At 37.5% G+C, this 21,766-nt stretch overlaps 4 protein-coding genes across 4 annotated transcripts in view; all 4 read right to left on the reverse strand.

Annotated features, from left to right (window-relative positions):
• LOC132626783 (eukaryotic translation initiation factor 2 subunit gamma-like) overlaps positions 1–3,095 on the reverse strand; it is a 54,546-nt gene extending 51,451 nt beyond the window's left edge. The window contains exon 1 of the mRNA XM_060341776.1: positions 3,083–3,095. The gene's annotated coding sequence lies outside the window, so the exon portion shown is untranslated. The remainder of the gene's footprint in view (positions 1–3,082) is intronic.
• LOC132626784 (uncharacterized) lies at positions 1,738–3,072 on the reverse strand. The gene is made up of 2 exons (XM_060341778.1): positions 2,735–3,072; positions 1,738–2,649 (listed from the first exon to the last, which is right to left on the reverse strand). Exon 2 carries the CDS (start codon positions 2,428–2,430, stop codon positions 1,798–1,800), a length of 633 nt encoding a protein of 210 aa, XP_060197761.1. The 5' UTR covers positions 2,431–2,649; positions 2,735–3,072; the 3' UTR covers positions 1,738–1,797.
• A 3,986-nt stretch (positions 3,096–7,081) lies between the features above and the next one.
• LOC132626785 (uncharacterized) lies at positions 7,082–9,867 on the reverse strand. Its single transcript, XM_060341779.1, has 3 exons — positions 9,647–9,867; positions 9,465–9,555; positions 7,082–7,664 (listed from the first exon to the last, which is right to left on the reverse strand). The coding sequence occupies exons 1-3, from the start codon at positions 9,711–9,713 to the stop codon at positions 7,526–7,528; spliced, it is 297 nt and encodes a 98-aa protein (XP_060197762.1). The 5' UTR covers positions 9,714–9,867; the 3' UTR covers positions 7,082–7,525.
• A 2,112-nt stretch (positions 9,868–11,979) lies between these two features.
• Positions 11,980–12,181, reverse strand: LOC132621392 (small ribosomal subunit protein uS14z/uS14y/uS14x-like). The gene has a single exon (XM_060335647.1). It carries the CDS (start codon positions 12,178–12,180, stop codon positions 12,010–12,012), a length of 171 nt encoding a protein of 56 aa, XP_060191630.1. The 5' UTR covers position 12,181; the 3' UTR covers positions 11,980–12,009.
• Between the last annotated feature and the right edge of the window lie 9,585 nt (positions 12,182–21,766).

Genomic DNA, 21,766 nt, shown 5'->3' on the forward strand with positions numbered 1-21,766 from the left:
TTCTCAAAGAGTTGAAGATCAAGAAAATTGTATCAAATCCGTATCACCCATGTGCAAACGGACAAGCGGAATCCACGAACAAGACAATAATCCAAAACCTGAGGAAAAGACTCGAAGCATCGAAGCATCATTGGAGAGAAATATTACCGAAGATATTATGGGCTTACAGAACTACATCGAAATCGAGCACGGGGGAGACTCCCTTCTCGTTGGTTTACGAGACAGAAGCTCTTATCCCCGTAGAAGTTGGTGAACCGACCCTCCGGTTCGGATATGCAACCGAGGAATCAAACGAGGAGGCCATGGCCGTAAGACTCGACCTCACGGACGAGCTTCGCGAGAACGCGTTGGTCCGTATTGCCGCTCAAAAACAAAGAGTGGAAAGATACTACAATCAGAGAGCCAATTTTCGTCATTTCCAAGTTGGGGACTTGGTGCTCCGAAAAGTTACCTTGAACACCAAGAATCCCAACGAAGGAAAATTGGGCCCGAACTGGGAAGGACCCTACAAGATAACCGAAGTAACGGGCAAAGGTTCATACCAGCTGGAGTCCATGGACGGGCAGCGGTTGCGCAATAACTGGAATGTGGATAATCTAAAGAGATACTACTGCTAAGGTAAGAATACCCCATGTTTTCTCTATTTGTGACCTTTTCTTTTTTGCAGAAAGACAAGTACCAGGCAGAGCAGAGAACCCAAATCTGAAAACACATGTTGCACTCTTTTCCTTAGTACGGTTTTGTCCCAAAATGGGTTTTCCGACAAGGTTTTTAATGAGGCAACAAGTACAACGTTTTACTTGACAAAAATAAAGGACGAACGCCCGGGCCATCGAGGTCACGCCCTCCGAGTGGGGACTTAATAGCACTCACCCGACCTTGCAGCTCAGGTAAATGCTAGGGGAATACTATGCCCGCATCGAAGATTACCCCGGTCAAAGAAGACGGAGAAACTCAACACTTGCTACGGCAAAATTATCCCGGCCACCGGCCATAGCCTTCGATGTAAGGACCAAACGATCATAATGAATCGTGTCCCATTTAGCATTCGATGTAAGGACCAAACGATCATAATGAATCGTGTCCCATTTAGCATTCGATGTAAGGACCAAACGATCATAATGAATCGTGTCCCATTTAGTATTTACTACGGCAAAGGCAAAAGGAATGAAAATTCTCACGTGAACAAACATTTTGCAAGCACAAAACTATCGAAAGTTTGGATAACAATATCTCGGGTGTCTTTCTGATAAATAGACTTTACCCCGGTGATAACCGCTGTATTTCGACACTGCTTCATTCACACGCCCTATATCGGGCACAATGGTCGAAATTCGACAAAGGCAACGAGGTCACAATGATCCGAGTAAAATTTTGATAAACTTCCCCAATCGGGGACCGTTACGTCAAAACTTAGCCAAGGCCGAAGAAATACCGGCCCTAAAATATTGCCGAAAAAATACCGGCCCTAAGGAAACGCCTATCGTGTTTCGGAGACATCTGAATTCACAACGCATCGGGTAAGTCCTACAGGCACAGTGAATTAACGACTACGAGTCTATTTGTTCTAAAAAAGCATCGGGTAAGTCCTACGGGCACGGTGAACTAACGACCACGAGCCAGCTCTCCCTCAAAACGGACCAACACTTCTGGTAAAAGTAATAGCAAACATTCAAACAAGGAAACCAGAAAGATGCATTTTTCATTTATACAAAGGGATGTTTTTTACATCGGAAAACCAAAGTCCTGCAGAGGCAAAAAATAAAATAAAGATAAAAGCCAAGTACAGGCCCTAATCTACTCGGAATGGCTGGAACCGGAGCGCTCAGACTCTGTCCGCTCAGAGTCATCGGATTCGGAACCGAGAGCATCCTTAGCCTCTCCTTCGACCCTTTTAGCCTCGGCAATAAGGGCCGGAATATCGGTAAAGCCATGCTCGGCTTGCTCGAGAGTAATCCTCCGGGACTTCCACTTCTCGTACTCAACAACAATAGTAGCCTGAGCCTCGGCGGCCTCGACGCTCTTCAGAACCTCGTCCAAATCCGCCTCGGCCTGGGCTAACTTCGCTACTAAGGCATCCCGAGCCTCCCCAAGAACATTATGCATCTGGATGGCCGATTGAAGCTCGGCCTGGAGGGTGTCATTTGCATCGGCCGTTTCCTTAAGTTCGTTCTTCAGATCATCGCACATCCGGGCCCTACTCTCCGCTTTCTCTTCGAACACCCTAGCACGCTCTTGACACCGGGAACTCTCAGATTCGAGCAGTCGGTTCCTCTCGGCCAAGCTCGCAGCATCTGACTTCACCAAATCTAGCTCCTCCCGGAGTTGGGAGAAAGTAGTCTCAAGCTCACCGAGCCTCGAGGAAATTTGAGCGTTATCCCGGCTAAGGTCGATCTTATCAACTTCGAGGCTCCGATTGTATTCGGTCATGGCGACCAGTTCACTCCTCAGCTGACTGTTCTCGGCCTTCGCTGCGTCAACCTCGGGCTGAAGATGGGAAAGAGCGACTGCTCGGCTCAACTACTCCTCCTTCTCCCGAAGAAGGTGCAGATACTTCTCCGTTTCCCGGCCCTGGGCATCCAATTGGCCCTTAAGATCATCCATCTCTTGCTGGGCGCGGATGAAGGCCTCGTTGACAAGCACCACACTCTGCAAAAGAAAGCAAGTTAAAAACTTGAACGGGACAGGGTTAAAATCCTCAGTAAAGGTGTGCAGAAACGGCTTAAAATCCTACCCGGTTGCCCGCATGCATACCCTCGATGATGAGGCATTGCCAGGTGACCCCGGTCATCTTCCGTTTGTCTGAATCCGAGACAAGAGGCCTCAGATAGCTCGCTACGCCCACCGGGCGAGAAAGGAAGCTGCAGTCCTCGGGGACGGTGACCACGACCGATTTTGTTCTCCTCGGTTCTACGCTCGGCGCCGGGAAAATACGCACCAAGCTGTCCCTAGCCCCAGATTCGGAGGATCGGCTGGCCGACCTCGTGGCCCGAGGGATAGGGAGATGCCCGAATCCCGCAGCTTCGCCGGTAGCGGGAGGGGTGCCCAAGAACATATCATCAAACTCGTTAGGCCTCGGAGCCGGAGTAGAGGAACTTGGAGCAGCCTCAATATCTTCGGCAAAGCTCGGGGGTTCGGTAGTTGCAGCAGGCTCATGCTCGGGTGTCAGATCAACGTCAACGGGGACTTCGATCTCTAGGACCGGCCCAATCCTTTGACCGACTTCAGCGGCGGCCGGCTCCCCGGACCTCCTTATCCTTTGCAGGGGAGCTTCTTCAGAAGAAGTTTCACCTGTAATGTCGACAAAGTCAATCGACCTTAGAGGAGCCGGGGAAAGAATTTCTTCCGCACCTGTTTGTGAGACCGGAACCAGAAGTCCTTCAGCAGCAGAAGGAAGAGGTGAAACGGCAACGGCCTCCTCAGGGATCGGAGCCACGGGAGAATCGGCATCAACTCTCCGAATAATGATATCGGGCTCTGCTTCATCCCGTGAGGACCGGCCGACGCTCCTCGCCCTCTTCTTCGACTTTTGCCCTCTCTCCGAGGGCTTCTTTCTTTTAGCAGCGGCAGCAGCAGCAAGGGCACGAGACGCACCCGCTGAATCGAACTCAGGTGCCGACGTTGTGGGTTTGGCTCCCGACTCCGGTCTTGGATCCACCGAGCCCTTGGGCAAACCTGAAAACCGAAGAGACAATGAGTGCGGATTGTGAAAAATGCAGTGAACACGGGTAAAAGCAAAGTACTACTGTGGTTTTGGGCGACCCATCGGCCGCGTGACAGGTGGGCCCATGTCCGGTTGTCGTGGTCATACTGGCTGAGGAGTGCCGCGACCCATTTATTCAGGTTACGGACGACCGGAGGAATGTATCCGTTGGCTAATAAAAATAAGAAAGGCAGTGAGAAAATAAGACCGAAGAATGGCAAAACATACAAATGCAATAACTCGAAGTTCAGGCTTACGCTTGTTGTTCCACTCTTCCGGGAAGGGCATGAAATCATTCGGAATGATGTTCGAGGTCCGCACCCGAACGAACCGCTCCAACCAGCCTTGGTCTCTGTCCTCATCCATCTTCGAGAAAAAGGGATTCCGGCTACCGTTTGCTAGTTTTATTACGCCGCCCCGGAATAGCCTCGGAGAATATAGGCGTATCAAGTGGGCCAATGTGAGCTCTTTCTCGACGTTATTGGCCAGTAGCCGGAGGCACGCCACGACCCTCCAAACAATCGGACCGATTTGGGCCAAGGTCACGCCGTAAGTCCGACACATGTCTAAGATGACCGGGTTGATCGGAGGGTCGAGTTTGAGAGTGAAGGGGTAAGTGTAAACGTACAAAAAGCCTTTCCGGTGGTCGGTGACTGATTCGTCTGGCCCGGGGGCGAAGACTTGAACCGAGCGCGTATGCCACACACAGTCAGCCCGGACCAGGTCGAGCTTATCCTCGGTAATGGAGGAGGGGTATCGCCTCACATCGAATCCCCTGTCGGACACCGACGAAGGTTTTTCAACCTCGAGGTCTTTGTTGAAGTTGGGTTTGGCCGGTATAATATCCGAGGCTGTAGGCTCGAATGAGCTCTTTGCTTTAGCCGGAGATACGGCCTCGGTTCCTGGGGATGAAACCGAGGGAATGTCATGGGAAGTGGTTTCAGACATTGGGAAATATGAAAGGAAGAAGTTGAATGGATTCGAAAGAGGAGATAAAGAAGGCAAAAGAGCAAAGGGAACAGTCAAAAGGTTCAAAAAATGGCAAAAGCTACAGAAGGAAGCAACAACAGGCGAGAATAACAAGTAGAAAAGGTGGCGGAATCGATCCTTTTCACGTAATGCAAGCAGCAGATCAACAAGAATCAGGTTTTTCAGATGATTATGACCAAAGATATTGAATGTGTAAGAGGCAGAACGTTTGAAGCAGAAAGGATTAATCGAAGAACTAAATGTTCAAATGATGAAATGGAAGGGCCTTATATAGGCAATGGACTGTGGCGGTTACGATTCCCCGGCCAATCCGGGAGCGCCACATGCCCCCATAATTAATAAGAAGCGACTCGAAACGATGTGCATGCGGCGGTTGTCAGAGCGGACCATCCGGAATAGGGCATGTGGCCGCTGAAAAGGGAGACGTAACGCAACCGTTCCCGCCAAAATGAGAAGATAACAACGAGCTAACGGAGTCACCAGTTTCATGATTCATCCACTTCCCGTTGCTCCGATAGATCGGTGATCCGGGAAGTGTGGGGACTATTTGTATACGGTAAAAACCGGATATGAGTCAAACCGGAGATACGAGGGACCTTAGGAAGAAGGTTACAAGAACACGGGTGAAGACTTTCATTCTGAACCGGAGGATCGCTCGGACCGGAGTTGAGCAGGGGCACCGTTTGGTCCGGTTTCTTCATCATCGGGTCGGTCGAGGCTGGTAGTCCGAATATCCGTGACTATTGGTCCGGCAGAGCCGTTGCGCGTGAGCCATGCGTCGGTAGCGTCCTGTCATGGTCAATCACCAACCATGCGTGTGTCAGACCGTACGGTCAACCTAACCCGCTCAGAGTTGTCCTTCCTCTTATTTTTTAAGGATTTGTATTGTATGAGGCCCATAGAGGCAACACTATAAATAGAGCTCATCCCTCTCCTTTGAGGGGTTGGTTTTTTTTCACACATCAAGAACACTCTGTATTAGCAATATATATATAAAATCTCTCTCTCAAGTAACCGATTTCGGTCACATTTGTTGTGTTTATTTCTTGCATTTCTTCAATCGAATAACACTCATACATTAGTGTGCATACGAGTGTAGAGCAAACCACAAATTATCATCGCTCTCGTCACACCATATCTATATTTATATCTTTCTTTCATCAAGTAGATTGAGACTTAACCACATATCTTATACCCACTCACAAATTTAATTGATTATCCAAATTCGGGGTAAACAAAATGGATGCAATACAAATTCTTATTATATTTTAATAAATTATAATTTCTTATACTTAGTTATCTTTAATTGGGCAAAAATTCTTATTACATTTTAATAGATTATAATTCTTATACTTTAGTTACCTTTAACCGGGCAAAGTGCGAGTGTTGTGGTTTTCTCCTCCCATCAACCCCTCCCTCCAATATTTTCTTTAATTATTATTTGTTTTCTCATTTTTTAAAATTAAACCGTTTAATTATGCAAATTTATTTTGATAATGACCAAAATAATTAAATTAGTTTGAGTTTGAATCTGATCCTAAATTTATTTTGAGCTTATTTGTGTTGAAATTTAGTTGAATACTGCAAAAAATATATATATAATAATAAAAAAAAAAACTTGTTTAATCTCATGAAACCTCCATAAAATTCGTACATTCATCGATGAACATTGACCTCAATTTGAAAATTTAATTTCGAAATATGTTGGCAGTTTGAAATTGGTATGTTGGAATTTGGTTCTTAATCTCAAGCGTGATTAAGTATACTTGGGGAAATATCCATTAAAGAAGTGAACTAAAACTGCCATTGAAGAAGCTTTTTGAAGCTTGCTTTAAATTTCTAAATCTGTAAATGGGTGTTCAAATCTAAAGTTTTGTCCATTAAAATCAAGTATGAACAAGTTAAAATTTAATTATGATTTCATCGCAACGCTCATTCAATTAAAGAATGTAAGGTGAAGGAGGGGTGAGGGGGTTGATTGGGAAGAAGAAGACTAAAAATGGAAGAGAGAGGAGAAGTGGGTCAAAGGGAGTTGGGCGGGCTGGTGTGGGTGTGTGTGTGGGGGTGGGGAAGAGTTGGCATGTCTTGTGTGGGGGTGGGGAAGAGTTCTCATCTGACGAAATCTTGTTGACATTACACATATTGGTCACATTTTATTGGATTGATATTAGTCTGAATACGGCAAAATCATTCGAATAATTTTAACTACTGTTCTATTTCCGCTATATTAGTTATTTGGCATGTCTTGTAACAAAAAGTTGTTCTATAAATATCACTAGACATATTTCTTTACCACTAACCAACCAATAGTAGTGATACTTCGTCAACTAATATAAAGGAGGTTCTACTACTAGAGGTTCTACTACTACCTTCTATGAGAAAAATTAATTAGTTGCATATGCAATAATTGTATAGATATTCAAACATATCAATTCATACTCGATACATACAAGATATGCACCCTCAGAACTTTTAATTTGAGGATGTTTCAATGTACTAATAAGTACTGCTAGAAAGGGCACTTTCATGAATCTTTATCTCACGACTGCAAATAAACCAAAAGAATCAAAATGAATTGGGAAAGGTGCCTCATCTAGCCTCCGCATTTCAATAAGAAAGAAAGCTGTAACTATAGCCAAAAAGTTCAATAACCTTTAAAAAGGAAGAGACTTGAGCTAGCATGGCAGAATACCCACATTAATCATATCCTAAAGGGGATACCCCAGTGCTAGAAATTTGATTTACTATGAGTCTTCCATAGAAAGTTAAGGACCCAACAGATAAAGCTGCGCCTAATCAGGTTGGTTTTTATTCATCAATTGAAGTCAGGATTCACTCCTTGTGAGGATGGGATTGCGGTTGTTGGAGGAACTTGGCAACACGTTCTGCTTTAGCTCCTGAGTTATGATCGTAGTACTCAACGACTGCAGCACCTGCTAGTGCAGCAAGTGTGAGCGCCTGAGCGTGCAGCCTGATTACCAACAAAGAACATCAGTTACTCATGACGAAGGCTCAAAAAATGTTCCATGATTAAACAACCAAAACTAAATGGCAAAAGGAACAATAAGGTAGTTCTAGTTAAGCCATATAACTGTCCCTTTTTCAAGACCACAAGGCATCACATTGCAGAGTCCAATTGATTCTACTTTTATTTGAGCGCAACAAGGCAAGATGTACAAAATTGCCACAATCTTAGAAACAAAGCATTCAAGACCTGTCGGAGTAGGATGTTTTTCTCAACTTGGAACACATGCATATCCTAGTATCCTACTAGGTTTCTCGTACTCAACATTATAACCATATATGTCATTTAACGAGCATCAACACATCCATCTCGCCCACCAACAAACTAGACAAACACAACAAGCTAAAAAGGGAACATTCAGGGCATTCGAACATAACATAAGGAGTCATCCATATCAACATAATACAATGAAGAGGCACGCACAGGAAGTATTCAGGTTAGTACTCATCATGGTTCATGGAACACCTTGTAATAAGAACTTGTCCAATTAGAAGAATGGCAAAGCATGGATAAAACTCCGAGAACCTATACTAGCAACTTCCCCCTCCCCCTTCTCCCCGTGGTGATCTTGTCAAAGTGAATGGGAGATATTGGTGTCAGCTTCAACAATGTGAAGAGTTTTTTGCGAAAATTGAGATTTTTTCTTTCTTGTTGTTTGATGAAAACACAGTTTTACCAGAAAAGGAATTTCAAAATTTTGAAACAAACACCACTGCTACCCCTCAGCTAGTTTTGCTGATTAAGACAAAATGATTTTCACAAGATCGTGGAAAAGGTTAAGACAACCTCCTATGCGAATATAGGATAAAGTCTCCCAATACGGTTGGTTTCATAAAATTCTGAGCATCATTAACCCACTAGACACCACCTTTGAAATCCAAATACTCCGTATGCCTTTTGCACAACATTTGAGTTGAAATTAAAAAAAGAGTGGATACCCTTTCCTGAACCAGAACCAGGGGAGGATGAGAGGAAAATGGGGTCAAAAATGTCCCATCAATAAAGTGAGGACTTCCCATCCCCCTTTTCCAATAAACAAGCCCTGAACTCTGAAGTTGAAGATCCGAAAAGCTTCAAAGCGTGATATGTTTGCACCCTTTTTTTCCTTATAAATTTTTCAAGTCCTATGCAACATGATCAAATACTCTCCCAAGTCATAATGCAAATCACGTAGTACTAGTATGCAATTAAACCAGTTCCCAGCTCTGAAACACTATATCCTAGAACCCAATTAAACAGAATATTACACTTTTATGACACAAGGCTGACATGATTTATCTCCCCCTCTAATAGAAAAAAAAACTTGGAAAGTAGAACCTGATATAATCAGCTTGAACCCTACCACTAGCTTAAAACTAACATATTCTCTCTGAACATAAACCCGTTCAGAGAAGGATGAGCATAAAAACATGCTTATTCCTGCTCTGGAAAATCTAATCCATGATAAAGCTCTAATTTTATCGCTTTTGAGAAATTGTTCATTTAAACATGTACATATATTTTAAACAAAAATCCAAACTCAAAAGGAAAGTGAAAGATAGAGCAAGCTAATTCAACATACATATGAATGAAACACTAGATCAGAATTGAATTAATTACAAGTACAACCAATCTACGAATCGGATAACACATACATACACAGAAACAACTTCCTGATCATAGAAAAAACAAATCTCTTTTGTTTATAGCCCTGGATCCCTTTTGCAAGCAAACAGAAATAATTGGGGGATGAAAGAGTAAAAATACCTGGCATGAATGATCTTAACGCTGGTTTTCATGTTGGGTTGAGACCAATTGTAAGCAATTGAACCCGCTATTCCACTCAGCCACAAACACCCTAATAACCCATTTTCAGTCCAAAAACAAACATCAAAACAAAGAAAAAGAAAATAACCCAACCATATAAATAATCAAGAATCTTGATTTACCAACTGTACGGAGTTTGTGTTCGACAACCCATTTCCTCACAGATTCCAAAGTGTTCTTCTCTGCCATTTTTCTTCCTTGCAACAACAAAAAAAAATCGACTGTTAAAAGGTTTTGTGTGTCTATGGGCTGAGGAATCTATAGAGCTTTTTATATTTGATGATTTTTTCTTTCTTTTTTATATCTTTTGTAGTTGCCAAAAGAGAGTAGAATAGAAGCACGTCACGTTTGTGGAGGTTTGGGACAACACGCGTTAGTCAATCATACCACCTCGAATTTGACCGGCCGCCACCGGTATTGCCCCAAATCTTTTCTTGGGCAGTAAACAATCCAATGGGCTCATTTTAAGTCATAGTCCCCGTTTGGACACATTGTTTCAAACCATGTTTGGACATACAATTTAAATATTTTAAGTTTGTATTTTTTCTTATAGATATAAAAACTCCATAAATTGTGAAAACTATCAAAACATTTTCAATTCTTATATAATCTTACCAAATGAGTAAATCATAGTTTATAACAAAATTAGTACACTACTAGAAGACCTTTCTAAAAAATGCAACATCAATTAATCAAACTTTAGTTAAATAAAAAAAACATTTAACATGAATAGTAATGTAACTACTCTTTAATATAATCTTCCCACATAAATTAAAGGTTGGTAGCCATAAATAAAGGTTGGTGGAAGTTAATGAGATTGGTAAATGATTGATGGGGATGATTGTTAAAAATATCTACCAACTTATGAGTCTTTTTTTACAAAATATAAACTTATGGGTTAAATTTTATATTTTAAAAAGTTGAAATCATGGTTTCAAACCCCAAATCATGCCTTTTTGGATGATTTGAGGTTTGAAACCATGGTTCCAAACGTATGTCCAAACGGTGGTTTGAAACCATGGTTTCAAACCATGGGCTGGCCAAACGCCTATTTAGTGCCCATTTCTCTTTTCTAGACTAGGCAGGCGTTTCGACATGCGATTTCATCTCATGAAATCAGCATTTGGATATGCGATTTCATCTCTCATTTTATCTCATAAGATGAAATCTCAAATCATCCAAAAATGCATAATTTGGGATTTGAAATCATGATATCAAAAAAATTATAAATGTAAAATTTGACTCATACGTTTATATTTTGTAAAACAAGACCCATAAGTTGGTAGATATATTTACCAATCATGTTTACCAACCATTTGTATTAAATATTAATCTGCAAGTTGGTAAAATATATTTACCAATCATGTTTACCATGTGGGAGGATTATATTAAAGAGTATTTACATTACTATTCATGTTAAATTTTCCTTTTATTCAACTTAAGTTTGATCAATTTATGTTGTATTTTTTAGAAAGACTTTCTATTAGCGTATTAATTTTATTATGAACTATGATTTACTCATTTGGTAAGATTACATAAGAATTGAGAAAATTTTGATGATTTTCACAACTTGTGGGGTTTTTATGTTTATAAAAAAAAAACTGTAATTTAAGAAATCCAAATTGCATGTCCAAACATGATTTCATCTCACGAGATGAAATCATGTCCAAACGGCTCCTAGAAATTTCACCAAGTAGCCACTTTTAGGACTTCTATTGAAATCTTACAGGGTGGTTGGCTAAGCTTATCTTTTTAACTTATCTAATCGTTTGGTAAAATTAAATGTGCTTATAAGTCAAGTGCTTATAAGATAAAATAAGTTAAAATTTATAATTTAGTCATCCCTAACTTATCATTTTTCAGTTTATAAGCACTTCGGGTTTGATCAAGATTTTTACAATTCTATCCTTAATATTATTTTGTAATTCCCCAAATACCCCTACTGAAATTAAAACCCTACCCTCTCCATAACTTCACTTCCTTACCTTTTTCATAACTTTTCTCAAAATTTAGTAACAACGCTGACTACCGTCATGAAATAATCTGAACTTCTTCTGCATAAAACACAATTGGATATGGATGATAAAGATATCTATTATAAATCTATCTTCTGTCATCCTTATTATTTCATAAAGTTCATTTGCATGTGTTAAGTAAGAAGAATTGTGATTTGCATACTAAATTTCTAATGTTTTTTTATCGTAACTCGACTTCATCTTGGTGGAATATTCATAATTCTTCTTGGTGTCTATAAACTTCTCTGTTTTTAATGTTCTTTACATAAATATTTCGTGTACTACAATCAAACCTCTCTATATTGGCAGCGTTTGTTCGAAAATTTCACGGCTGCTATAGTGAAGTGTTGTTATATATGTATACTGGCATTTCATGTTTAAATTTTTTTAGTCCACATAGAAGTTCACTTTCAGAAACTAAATTAAAATCAACACACAGAGAGGTCCTCGTAGAAACTCATATTGAAGATTTAACGGTACTTGATGAAGCCAATTTCCTTGGCATTGCTGCGGAAGCACTGTCTGCAGCACATAAGTCCATACTTCCTAATGATTGCATGAGGATCCCCGCAGACACGGCAAGTGCGAGAACCAGGGCCGTAGTTCTTGGGGTGAGCGTTCCAGATGTTGGAGTGACCCATCTTCACCAAAGCAGAAAAGTGAGGCTGCGCTGTGTGCTGTATGAAAAACCCTACTTGCACAACTCACTCGTTCGCGATTATGTTTAGATCTCATTTAGCTGTTATAAATAAAAGTATGCAAAAAGTATTTTTTTTTTGTACCCTTTATGTTATAAACGAAAACAAATACTTGTTAATTTTAAAATCTCAATTGATTTTCATATTTTATTAATAAAACTTGAAAAAGGCTAATAAATTACTCATAAATCCATAACTAGTTGTATTATATCGATAGAAAATTAAAATCTAAGGAACATATGTATTTAAAATTAATTAATTAATATTTCAAGTTTGACGTAAAAATTATACAATTGTAGGTTGTTTCGTAAGTTTTAGTCTCTTATTAATAACATAACACTTGAATTGACGAAGATTTTTTTTTCAAACTTTCAGTAAAAGGGAATTCAATAGCTTTCTCTTAAAGGCTAGCTGTCTAAGAGCTTTTTTAAAATCAAGCAACAATATTACTAAAATATCTCCAAATCTAATTCAATCAGCTCTTTAAAGAGCCAAATTGAGATTTTTCTGAGGGCGTAAACGGAAATATACATATAGCTTCGGTTCATGTCTAAGAGCTTAATAGACGACTCTTCTATTTCACCCCAAGTAGCATGAGGTTGAGGCTCTTCATCAGCAATTTTGTTGTCACCTTCTGCATTCGATGTCTCTTATTCTTTTACTCCAATGACTTGTGCAATAATCTCTTCATCAGTATAAGTTTCAAGGATTGGACGTATTGTATCAAACTCCATATAATTTGTAGCATCCTATGCTTGATTGGTGTTATGAGATGGGATTTGTGCTATAACTTTTTTAAAAAAATTTAGTTATTTGTACTTAAAATTTATCATGTGCATGACATTAATAATGATTAATATAAATATTTTAATATTTTGCAGAAGCGAATCCAGGATTTAAATTCAGGGGGTTCAACCTTAAGATTTTTAGTATTGAACTCATTATATCTTTAAAGTTACGGGTTCATATCTACTATTTATTAGAATTTTCACAATTTCTTACACATAAATTTATACTCCGCATCGAAAGTTAGGGGTTCAATTGAACCCCCATTTATTATGCTAGATACGCCCCTGATATTTTGTATATATAATATATTTCCTACAAAATATTGTTACACAATATTTGAGTATGACTGTTATAGAGATGTAATTTTACATAGAGTGTGCCGCTATAATGAATGTCATTGTTGTTATAGGTAGGATGTTGTTATAGAGAAGTAAAATATAACATGAAAAATCGGTTCCGGAGAAAATTAGGCCGTTATAGTGAAACGTTGTTATAATGAATGACAATTATAGAGTGGTTTGACTGTATTTAAGTATGTTATTTAATGACTATTTTTTGTCAATTATTAATAATAATAATAATAATAATTTATACTTATAAGAAAATAATTCTAATCAATAATTATTTCTTATTTGGATTAATCTAAAATTTAAACTATTGTAAAATCACAACCGTTTAATGGTATTTAAGTCATTTTAATATAAGAAAGTTCTTATCAGCATTTTTTAACCAAAAACTTCGGTTTCTTATTATCAGTTCTAACACTTTTATCTAAACGCGTAACTGGTTATAATTTGTTACATCAGCCTCAGCACTTAATGCTTATTAGCTACTAATGCTTATCAACTGTTTTAAATTAGTTAAGCCAAACGGGCTCTTAGTGTTTAGCAATAACTTTTAAAAAAGTGGAAGATGCGCTCCTTCTTTGCTTCCTCATAATTTGAGGATGATGTGTCTTGAAGTTCAGTTTTTCCATTCAGAACTACAAGACACTATGAATGTCATGAAGTTCACTTTTTTTAGTTCAATACCTCAGGACTCTGGGTTCTTAAGCTCAATTTGTTTTATGTTCAATACTTTAGGACATTGTGTCACTAAGTTCAATTCAAACTTTTAGCTTTAGTTAAAGTTTAATTTTTACGGTTTAACAAATTTTCAGCTCAAAACTTTAGGACACCATGTCCTGAAGTTCGAAGGCTCTGGAACCAAAGTGCCCCCAAAAAAATATTTTGAACCAAAATACTCCAACAAAAAAAAAATGTTACCAAAATGTCTTTAGCGCAGTAATTTACTGCGCTAAAGCAGTTAACGGGGACGGCTCCGTTAACTACTATAGTGCAGTAAATTACTGCGCTATAGTGTGCCTCCCATTTTTTTTTCGGCCCTTTTGGTTAACCCTTCTTCCATTACACTTTTTAACGTATTTTGACCATAGATTAATCATGCTTCGGGACCCCGAAACTTCAATATTTTATATAGAGCCCTACTTATTTTTGTGCGATTAATAAGGTAGGATCAATACATCAAGGATACACAAAAGTTCGGATGGCTGTTTTAGTGGTTGAAAAGTGCTCGAACGCCATTTTCGTTTGAAGGCTCGGTGACATTAGCTTGAAGTTCTTTACGAATACTTAAACTTGTTCATTAATAATTAATCCAAAGTTAGTCAAAATGGCAGCATTCATACAAAAAAAAAACTTAATTAAATTGCATCATTCATAACCTTGAGTAGATGAAAATACTTAACATATTAATATTCTTCAAAATAACAGCATAATCATAAATTAAACTTAAAACTAAAATCACAACATTCTTAATCATCATCAGGGTACAAGTCCTCAATATCGTCCTCAGAAAAATATTGGCGGTTTCTTAAGATATATCTTTTTTCAGTAGCAGTTAGTTCTCTACCGGTTGATGATGCTTGTTCTTCGGCCAACTTTAGCATGTAAAATATACATCGTCTTGCCAGCATTCTGTTGTTTTCTTTTCTAATCCTTTGCATGGCAAGCTCGCAAGTTTCTGGACCTATTTGAGGCATGGTTAAGGAGTACCTTGTTGGGATTGGAGTGTTGAGATTTTCCAAGTCACGAACAAGGCGTTCTGATTCGGCAAGCCAATGTGACCATTCTCGGCATAAACCGCAATAATATTCCCGCGGATCTGAATATTTCACACTGCAGAAATCATCATTACGTTCTATAAGAAGGTGGGTATTTAGCTCATCTAGTTTGAAATCACTGGTATCGCTCGAAATACTGCTATGATTTGAACTCTCATCATCACTGTTATTTGGTTCTTTTGGAAGGAGTAAAGACCAAGTTGAGTTTCTACTACTCGATATTGAATATGGTGTAGTCTAATAACAAAAGAAAGGGTTACTTATATAGTTGCAAACCCCCAAGTACCCTCGGGGGGGGGGGGGGAGGGGGGGAGGGTCTTTATGACCCTACCTACTTACCTTATTGTAAGAAAAATATTAATCTTCATCGGACATTTCACAGTCCAAATCCCATTTGGATCTAAATCTTGTGCTACCATGTATACCATATTCTACCCTATGGTAACGTATTTGCATCCGATTGTTCTCTTCGCGAAAACGATTAAGAGCCAAATTAAACTTTTGTGGAGTTCCGCGAGGCATTGACATATCACGTTTTTTTGGGGCGTTTAAGCCCTACTAACGCTAACTTGTGCTCCAGTGCTGCAGCCTCCCTAACACGCCGATCCCACTCCTCTCTCATTTTATTATTGTATTCTCGATTGAATCTGTCGTTAGGGTTATTTGAGTAATGAAAATCATTATCACCCAGTTCCCAGGTCCTACCCATTGATTCAAAGATATTTGCTGGAGTGAACGATATAACACGATTAATATCTCTAAATTGGTCAAAAAATGACATAGTAACTCAATTTTGTGTGGAATGTTGTGTGGTTGGTAATAGTTATTCATCAAATTACGTTATATAAAGTTTGATTCGAATCATGACGTTTTTCTGTTTGACAGTTAAGGTGACAATAAGATGCAGAGGTATAGCGCAGTAAAATACTGTGTTATACTGGTATAACGCATTAAATTACTGCGTTATTCTGTCATAACGCATTATTTTACTGCGTTGTGACAGAATAACACAGTAATTTAATGCGCTATTCTGACATAACACAGTTATTTCATGCGTTATGGCAACACTCCATACTTAATTTGATTTGACGTAACACTGCAAGACACTGTAATTGCATGCACGCGTTGGTTCTATATTCAAACTTCAAATCCTATTAATACCGAGCTCGTATAAGGCAAAAAAAAAAAGCAAAAAAATTGAAGTTTCATCTAGTTTTTGCATTTTTGTATTCCTCCTAAATTATTCAAAATATGGCAGATGTTCCAAGAATTAGAGTTTCTTTATTCTGGGACGGACAAATTATATTCGAGGAAAATAATTTGCGCTATGATTCTTCCCTAAAATACCATGTTAAGTTTTCACTTGACTTAAAATTCTCAAAACTACTCCAAGCCTTGTATAATAGACTACAAGTTAGTAGAAGTGATTTTGATCTAAATATAATTGGAAAATATCCAATGTCATTTACGCCGCAAGGTGTAACTAGTTATGGACAGTGGTACATTCAAGACGATGATTCTTTAACTGATTATTTGAAGGCGCCTTATGATTATAGGCAGTGCATAACTTTAAACGTCCTTGAAATGTATATAGAGAAGGTGCCCATTAATCGACTTGAATTACCCTGACATGAGTACCTATGAAAGCATTTTGACTAGCCAAATGCCTCTGGATAGTTTAAGTCAACAATTTGACGGGCAGTGGTAAATATTCATTTTTTACAATATTATTATTATTATTATTTATTACTATTACTATTATTATTATTATTATTATTATTATTATTATTATTATTACTATTATATTATTACTAGTATTATAATTATTATAATTATATTATTACTAGTATAATAATAATAATAATAATTATTATTATTATTATTATTATTATTAATATTACTATTATTATTACTATTACTATTACTATTAGTATTACTATTATTATTACTATTAGTATTACTATTACTATTACTATTACTATTATTATTACTATTATTATTACTATTATTATTACTATTACTATTACTATTATTATTACTACTATTATTAGTACTATTATTACTTTATTATTATTACTATTATTACTATTATTACTTTATTATTATTATTATTATTATTATTATTATTATTATTATTATTACTACTATTATTATTACTACTATTATTACTTTATTATTATTATTATTATTATTACTATTATTATTATTACTACTATTATTATTACTACTATTATTAGTACTATTATTATTACTACTATTATTAGTACTATTATTACTTTATTATTATTATTATTAGTACTATTATTACTTTATTATTATTATTATTATTATTATTATTATTATTATTATTATTATTATTATTATTATTATTATTATTATTATTATTATTATTACTACTACTATTATTACTACTATTATTACTATTATTATTACTACTATTATTAGTACTATTATTATTACTACTATTATTACTATTATTATTACTACTATTAGTAGTACTATTATTACTTTATTATTATTATTATTACTATTATTACTATTATTACTTTATTATTATTATTATTATTATTATTATTACTACTATTATTACTAATAGTAATACTACTATTATTAGTACTATTATTATTACTACTATTATTATTACTATTATTATTACTACTATTATTAGTACTATTATTATTACTACTATTATTACTACTATTATTATTACTACTATTATTAGCACTATTATTACTTTATTATTATTATTATTATTACTATTATTACTATTATTATTATTATTATTATTATTATTACTATTATTATTACTATTATTATTACTACTATTATTAGTACTATCATTACTTTATTATTATTATTATTATTACTTTATTATTATTATTATTATTACTACTATTATTAGTACTATTATTACTTTATTATTATTATTATTATTATTATTATTATTATTATTATTATTATTATTATTATTATTTGTAGTGGCACTTGAATGCTACTAATGATGTCGATTATATTATTTAGGGTTTATACACCTGATATGGATCATATTGGACGGTCTCCTCAATCGGGATGGAGGAATCAGGTTGGAACATCCTCAGCCTATCCAACAACTCAAAGCGATGGTCCTTCCTCAAGTTTCAGTGCAGTTGATTACTATCGGTACATTTTTTTTTTAACATCAATAGTGTTATTTGATGTGTAGTAGTTAAAACACCCTAATTTCTTATATAGGGAGAATGTGGTGGTTGCACCAAATTATAGGCAAAGGCCTGCTATGGATGGTCCGGATTATCCGAATTATATAGTGACATCATCCAGCGATAGTGAGGAAATACCTAATGCGGAGGAAAGTGATGATGAGCAAAGTGACGATGAGATTGAGGTTGGAACTAATCCTCAACATCAAGTAGAACTGTTGCAAGACATGATGGATAGTCCGGCACACGAGGAGGAACTGAATTCACAGCAACCATTTGAACAGCAAGAGTCGACTCCGATTCAGTGGCATTCCGATGAGATCCCCTATCTTGATCATCTTCAAGATCGCCCAGATGCCTTTGTCTTTACTAGGGATGATGATCATAATCGGCGAAGTTTGTGGAAAGAGCCAGTGGATCTTTTAAAACAAAAGGCTCATATTGAAAAAGGGATGATTTTCAGCTCGAAAAAATCATTGCAAAGGGCTGTTAAGATTTATTGCATCCAGGGGATGAGGGAGTTTAAAGTTGACGATTCCACACGAAAACTTTGGCGATTGGTCTGCAAGCGAAAATATCAAGTCTGCGAATGGATGCTCCGTGGTAAGGAAACTGCTGAAAAGATGTGGACTATTTCAAAGTTCTACACAAAGCACACTTGTGATATAGGTGACCTCCCAGATGATCATTGCAATCTAGATACTAATTTTATTGCGCGTGTATTAGTTGGCGACATTGGAAAAAAACCAAGGTATCCCCTTCGCCTAAGTGGAATTGGATTTTTGGTGTTAATATAATGTTCCTCGTTGTTAAATGCTGATATTTTAACTTTTTCAGGTTCCCTATTAAAGATTGTATTACAGCCGTCCTGAAAGTATATAGCAAAACTGTTACTAGGAGGAAGGCGTATCTTGGGCGTAGGCGTTGATACGCTCAAATTACACCTATTAATGGCGTAAAGCGGACGTTGTCAAATATAGTAACCCAAACAATGTTGGGGTCGAATCCCACAGGGAATATGGAGAGAAAAGGGTACTAATTATATGCGATACTAGTCTTTAAAGGCTTTAATCCTATTCCGAATATTTTGAAAAGAGATTTGGTTTGTATTTGCTATTTTGAAGTGTTTGGAATTTGTTTGGATTTGAAGAACCAAAGTTGTGTACCCGCGATGATTAGATGTTATGCTATGGGTGTCAATATGATATATTTCTAATGGGTCGAGGTTATGTATGCACTTAATCTCTAATACACTTTCTAATATTTTCCAATAATTAGAAAGTATTTCTTTTCATGATTTTCCCAAATGCAGAAAAGTTATAAATAAGGTTGATTAAATATGCCAAGTAGAACTCATCTTATCCCTAAGCGAGTTCATTAAACGAGGGTTAGCGCCCCGAGTCCTTGTTATATTATTTCAAATCACACCCTAGTTCATCTTTCCAAATAAACTAGGGTTTGTGCATGAACAAGTGTTTGCAACCACTTATAGAACAATGAATACGAGAAATAATAAAACACATCACAACCCATTATATATATATATATATATATATATATATATATATATATATATATATATATATATATATATATATATATATATATATACAATGCTAGCTACCCATTACATAGCACCCATCATTTGGGTCCACAACTTTGATTAAAGAAACTACTCACACATTATGGTCTCAAAAGTAGTAAGCAATTAATGAGATATAAAGCTTACAAAGTATAATAAAGATGATGGAAAAATGGAATCTTATTGTCTTCACTAAGCTCCAAAAGGGGAGCATTCAATGCTCACCCACCAATGGAACTTTTTAAGTCTTTACAATAAAATCTGGCTGCAAAGAAAAACCTAAAATGTTCTTTAAATAGGCTCCACAAACGCACAGCAGCAACTGACAAAATTGCCCCCGATAGCAAGATCGACGGACCGTCGATCGTTTGACGATCCGTCGATTTCTCCGTCCTTTGTACCTTCAGCAATGTGTTCCATTCGACGGTGACGTCGACCAGTTCGCTCCGTCGAGTATTCCGTCTTTTTCTCTTCTTGTTGAGAGATCCTGCTTGACGACACAAACGACGAATCGTCGATCAGTTCGATGCTTCCGTCCTTTGTCGTCTTCAACTTTGTCATCACTGGAAAATCGAGTTTATCAACGCTTCAAAGGACGGTTCGTCGGCTGATCGACGAAACGTGGATTCTTCATTTCTAGCCAATTTTTCTTTTATTTTTTGCTTTTTGCTTTTGGGCCATTGTTTTCCTAAAACACAACAAAACATATTAACGAGAACCAGACTTACTTAAAAACAACTGAAATTCATAGTAACAAGGCGTCGAATGTGTCACAAATCCGCGGCACATCAGACGTGCATATGAGATAGTCTACGGCAATTGGGAGGGCTCTTTCAAGAAGTTGCCGAGATACATGGCGGCTCTACAACACTTCAATCATGGTATTGTTGTTGAATGGAAGCTCAAATCGAAGCCTGGTGTGCCCGGTAATATTTTTGATTTTGTGTTTTGGGCATTCAAACCATGCATTGATGGTTTTACTCATTGTCGGCCTGTAATATCAATAGATGGGACACATGTGTACGGGAAGTATGACATAAAGCTGCTAATAGCAATTGGAATGGATGCAAATGGAGCTATATTCCCTCTAGCTTTTGCAATTGCAGCTAATGAGAGCATTAGTACGTGGGGTATGTTTTTGGACTACTTAAGGCAACACGTTATTAAGGATCGCATGGGAATATGTGTGATATCAGACAAACATGTTGGCATATTGCACAATATGTTCAATTTGCAGGGGTGGCAGCCACCCTTTGCCTACCATTGTTATTGTTTAAGGCATTTGAAGGCAAACTTCCAAAAGGCATATCGAATCTCAGCACTTTGCAATTGGATGTGGGCGGCTGCAACAGAGCATCAGGAGAAGAAGTTTAACCTGCAAATGGACATTATTAGGCGGGCGAATGAGGAAGCCTTCCACTAGTTGAATGCAATTGATAAAGACAAATGGACATTACACCAGGATGAAGGTAGGTGATGGGGTATGCTGACAACAAACAGCTCTGAGTCATTCAATGGCTTGTTGAAATCTACACGGGGACTACCCGTTACTGCAATGGTGAGAATGACATTTAAGCAGGTTGTGGAGCGGTTCGTCAGTAGATCAAAAGAGGCCAAAGCACATGCAACAGCAGGTCTAAGATGGATGCCAAAACCATCAAAACTGTTCGAGTACCACAAAAATAAGGCTCAGAAACATGACCGGATGGAGTACAACCCTGCAGAGCGTATATTTGAACTCACAACAAATGTGCACCAAGGTAAAGGAGGTAACGTCCACACAATTTGTGAGATTCCAAGAACATGCACATGCGGCAAGTGGCAATCATATCACATGCC

Source organism: Lycium barbarum, chromosome 2 (assembly GCF_019175385.1).
Source record: "Lycium barbarum isolate Lr01 chromosome 2, ASM1917538v2, whole genome shotgun sequence".
Taxonomy (NCBI): Eukaryota; Viridiplantae; Streptophyta; class Magnoliopsida; order Solanales; family Solanaceae; genus Lycium; species Lycium barbarum.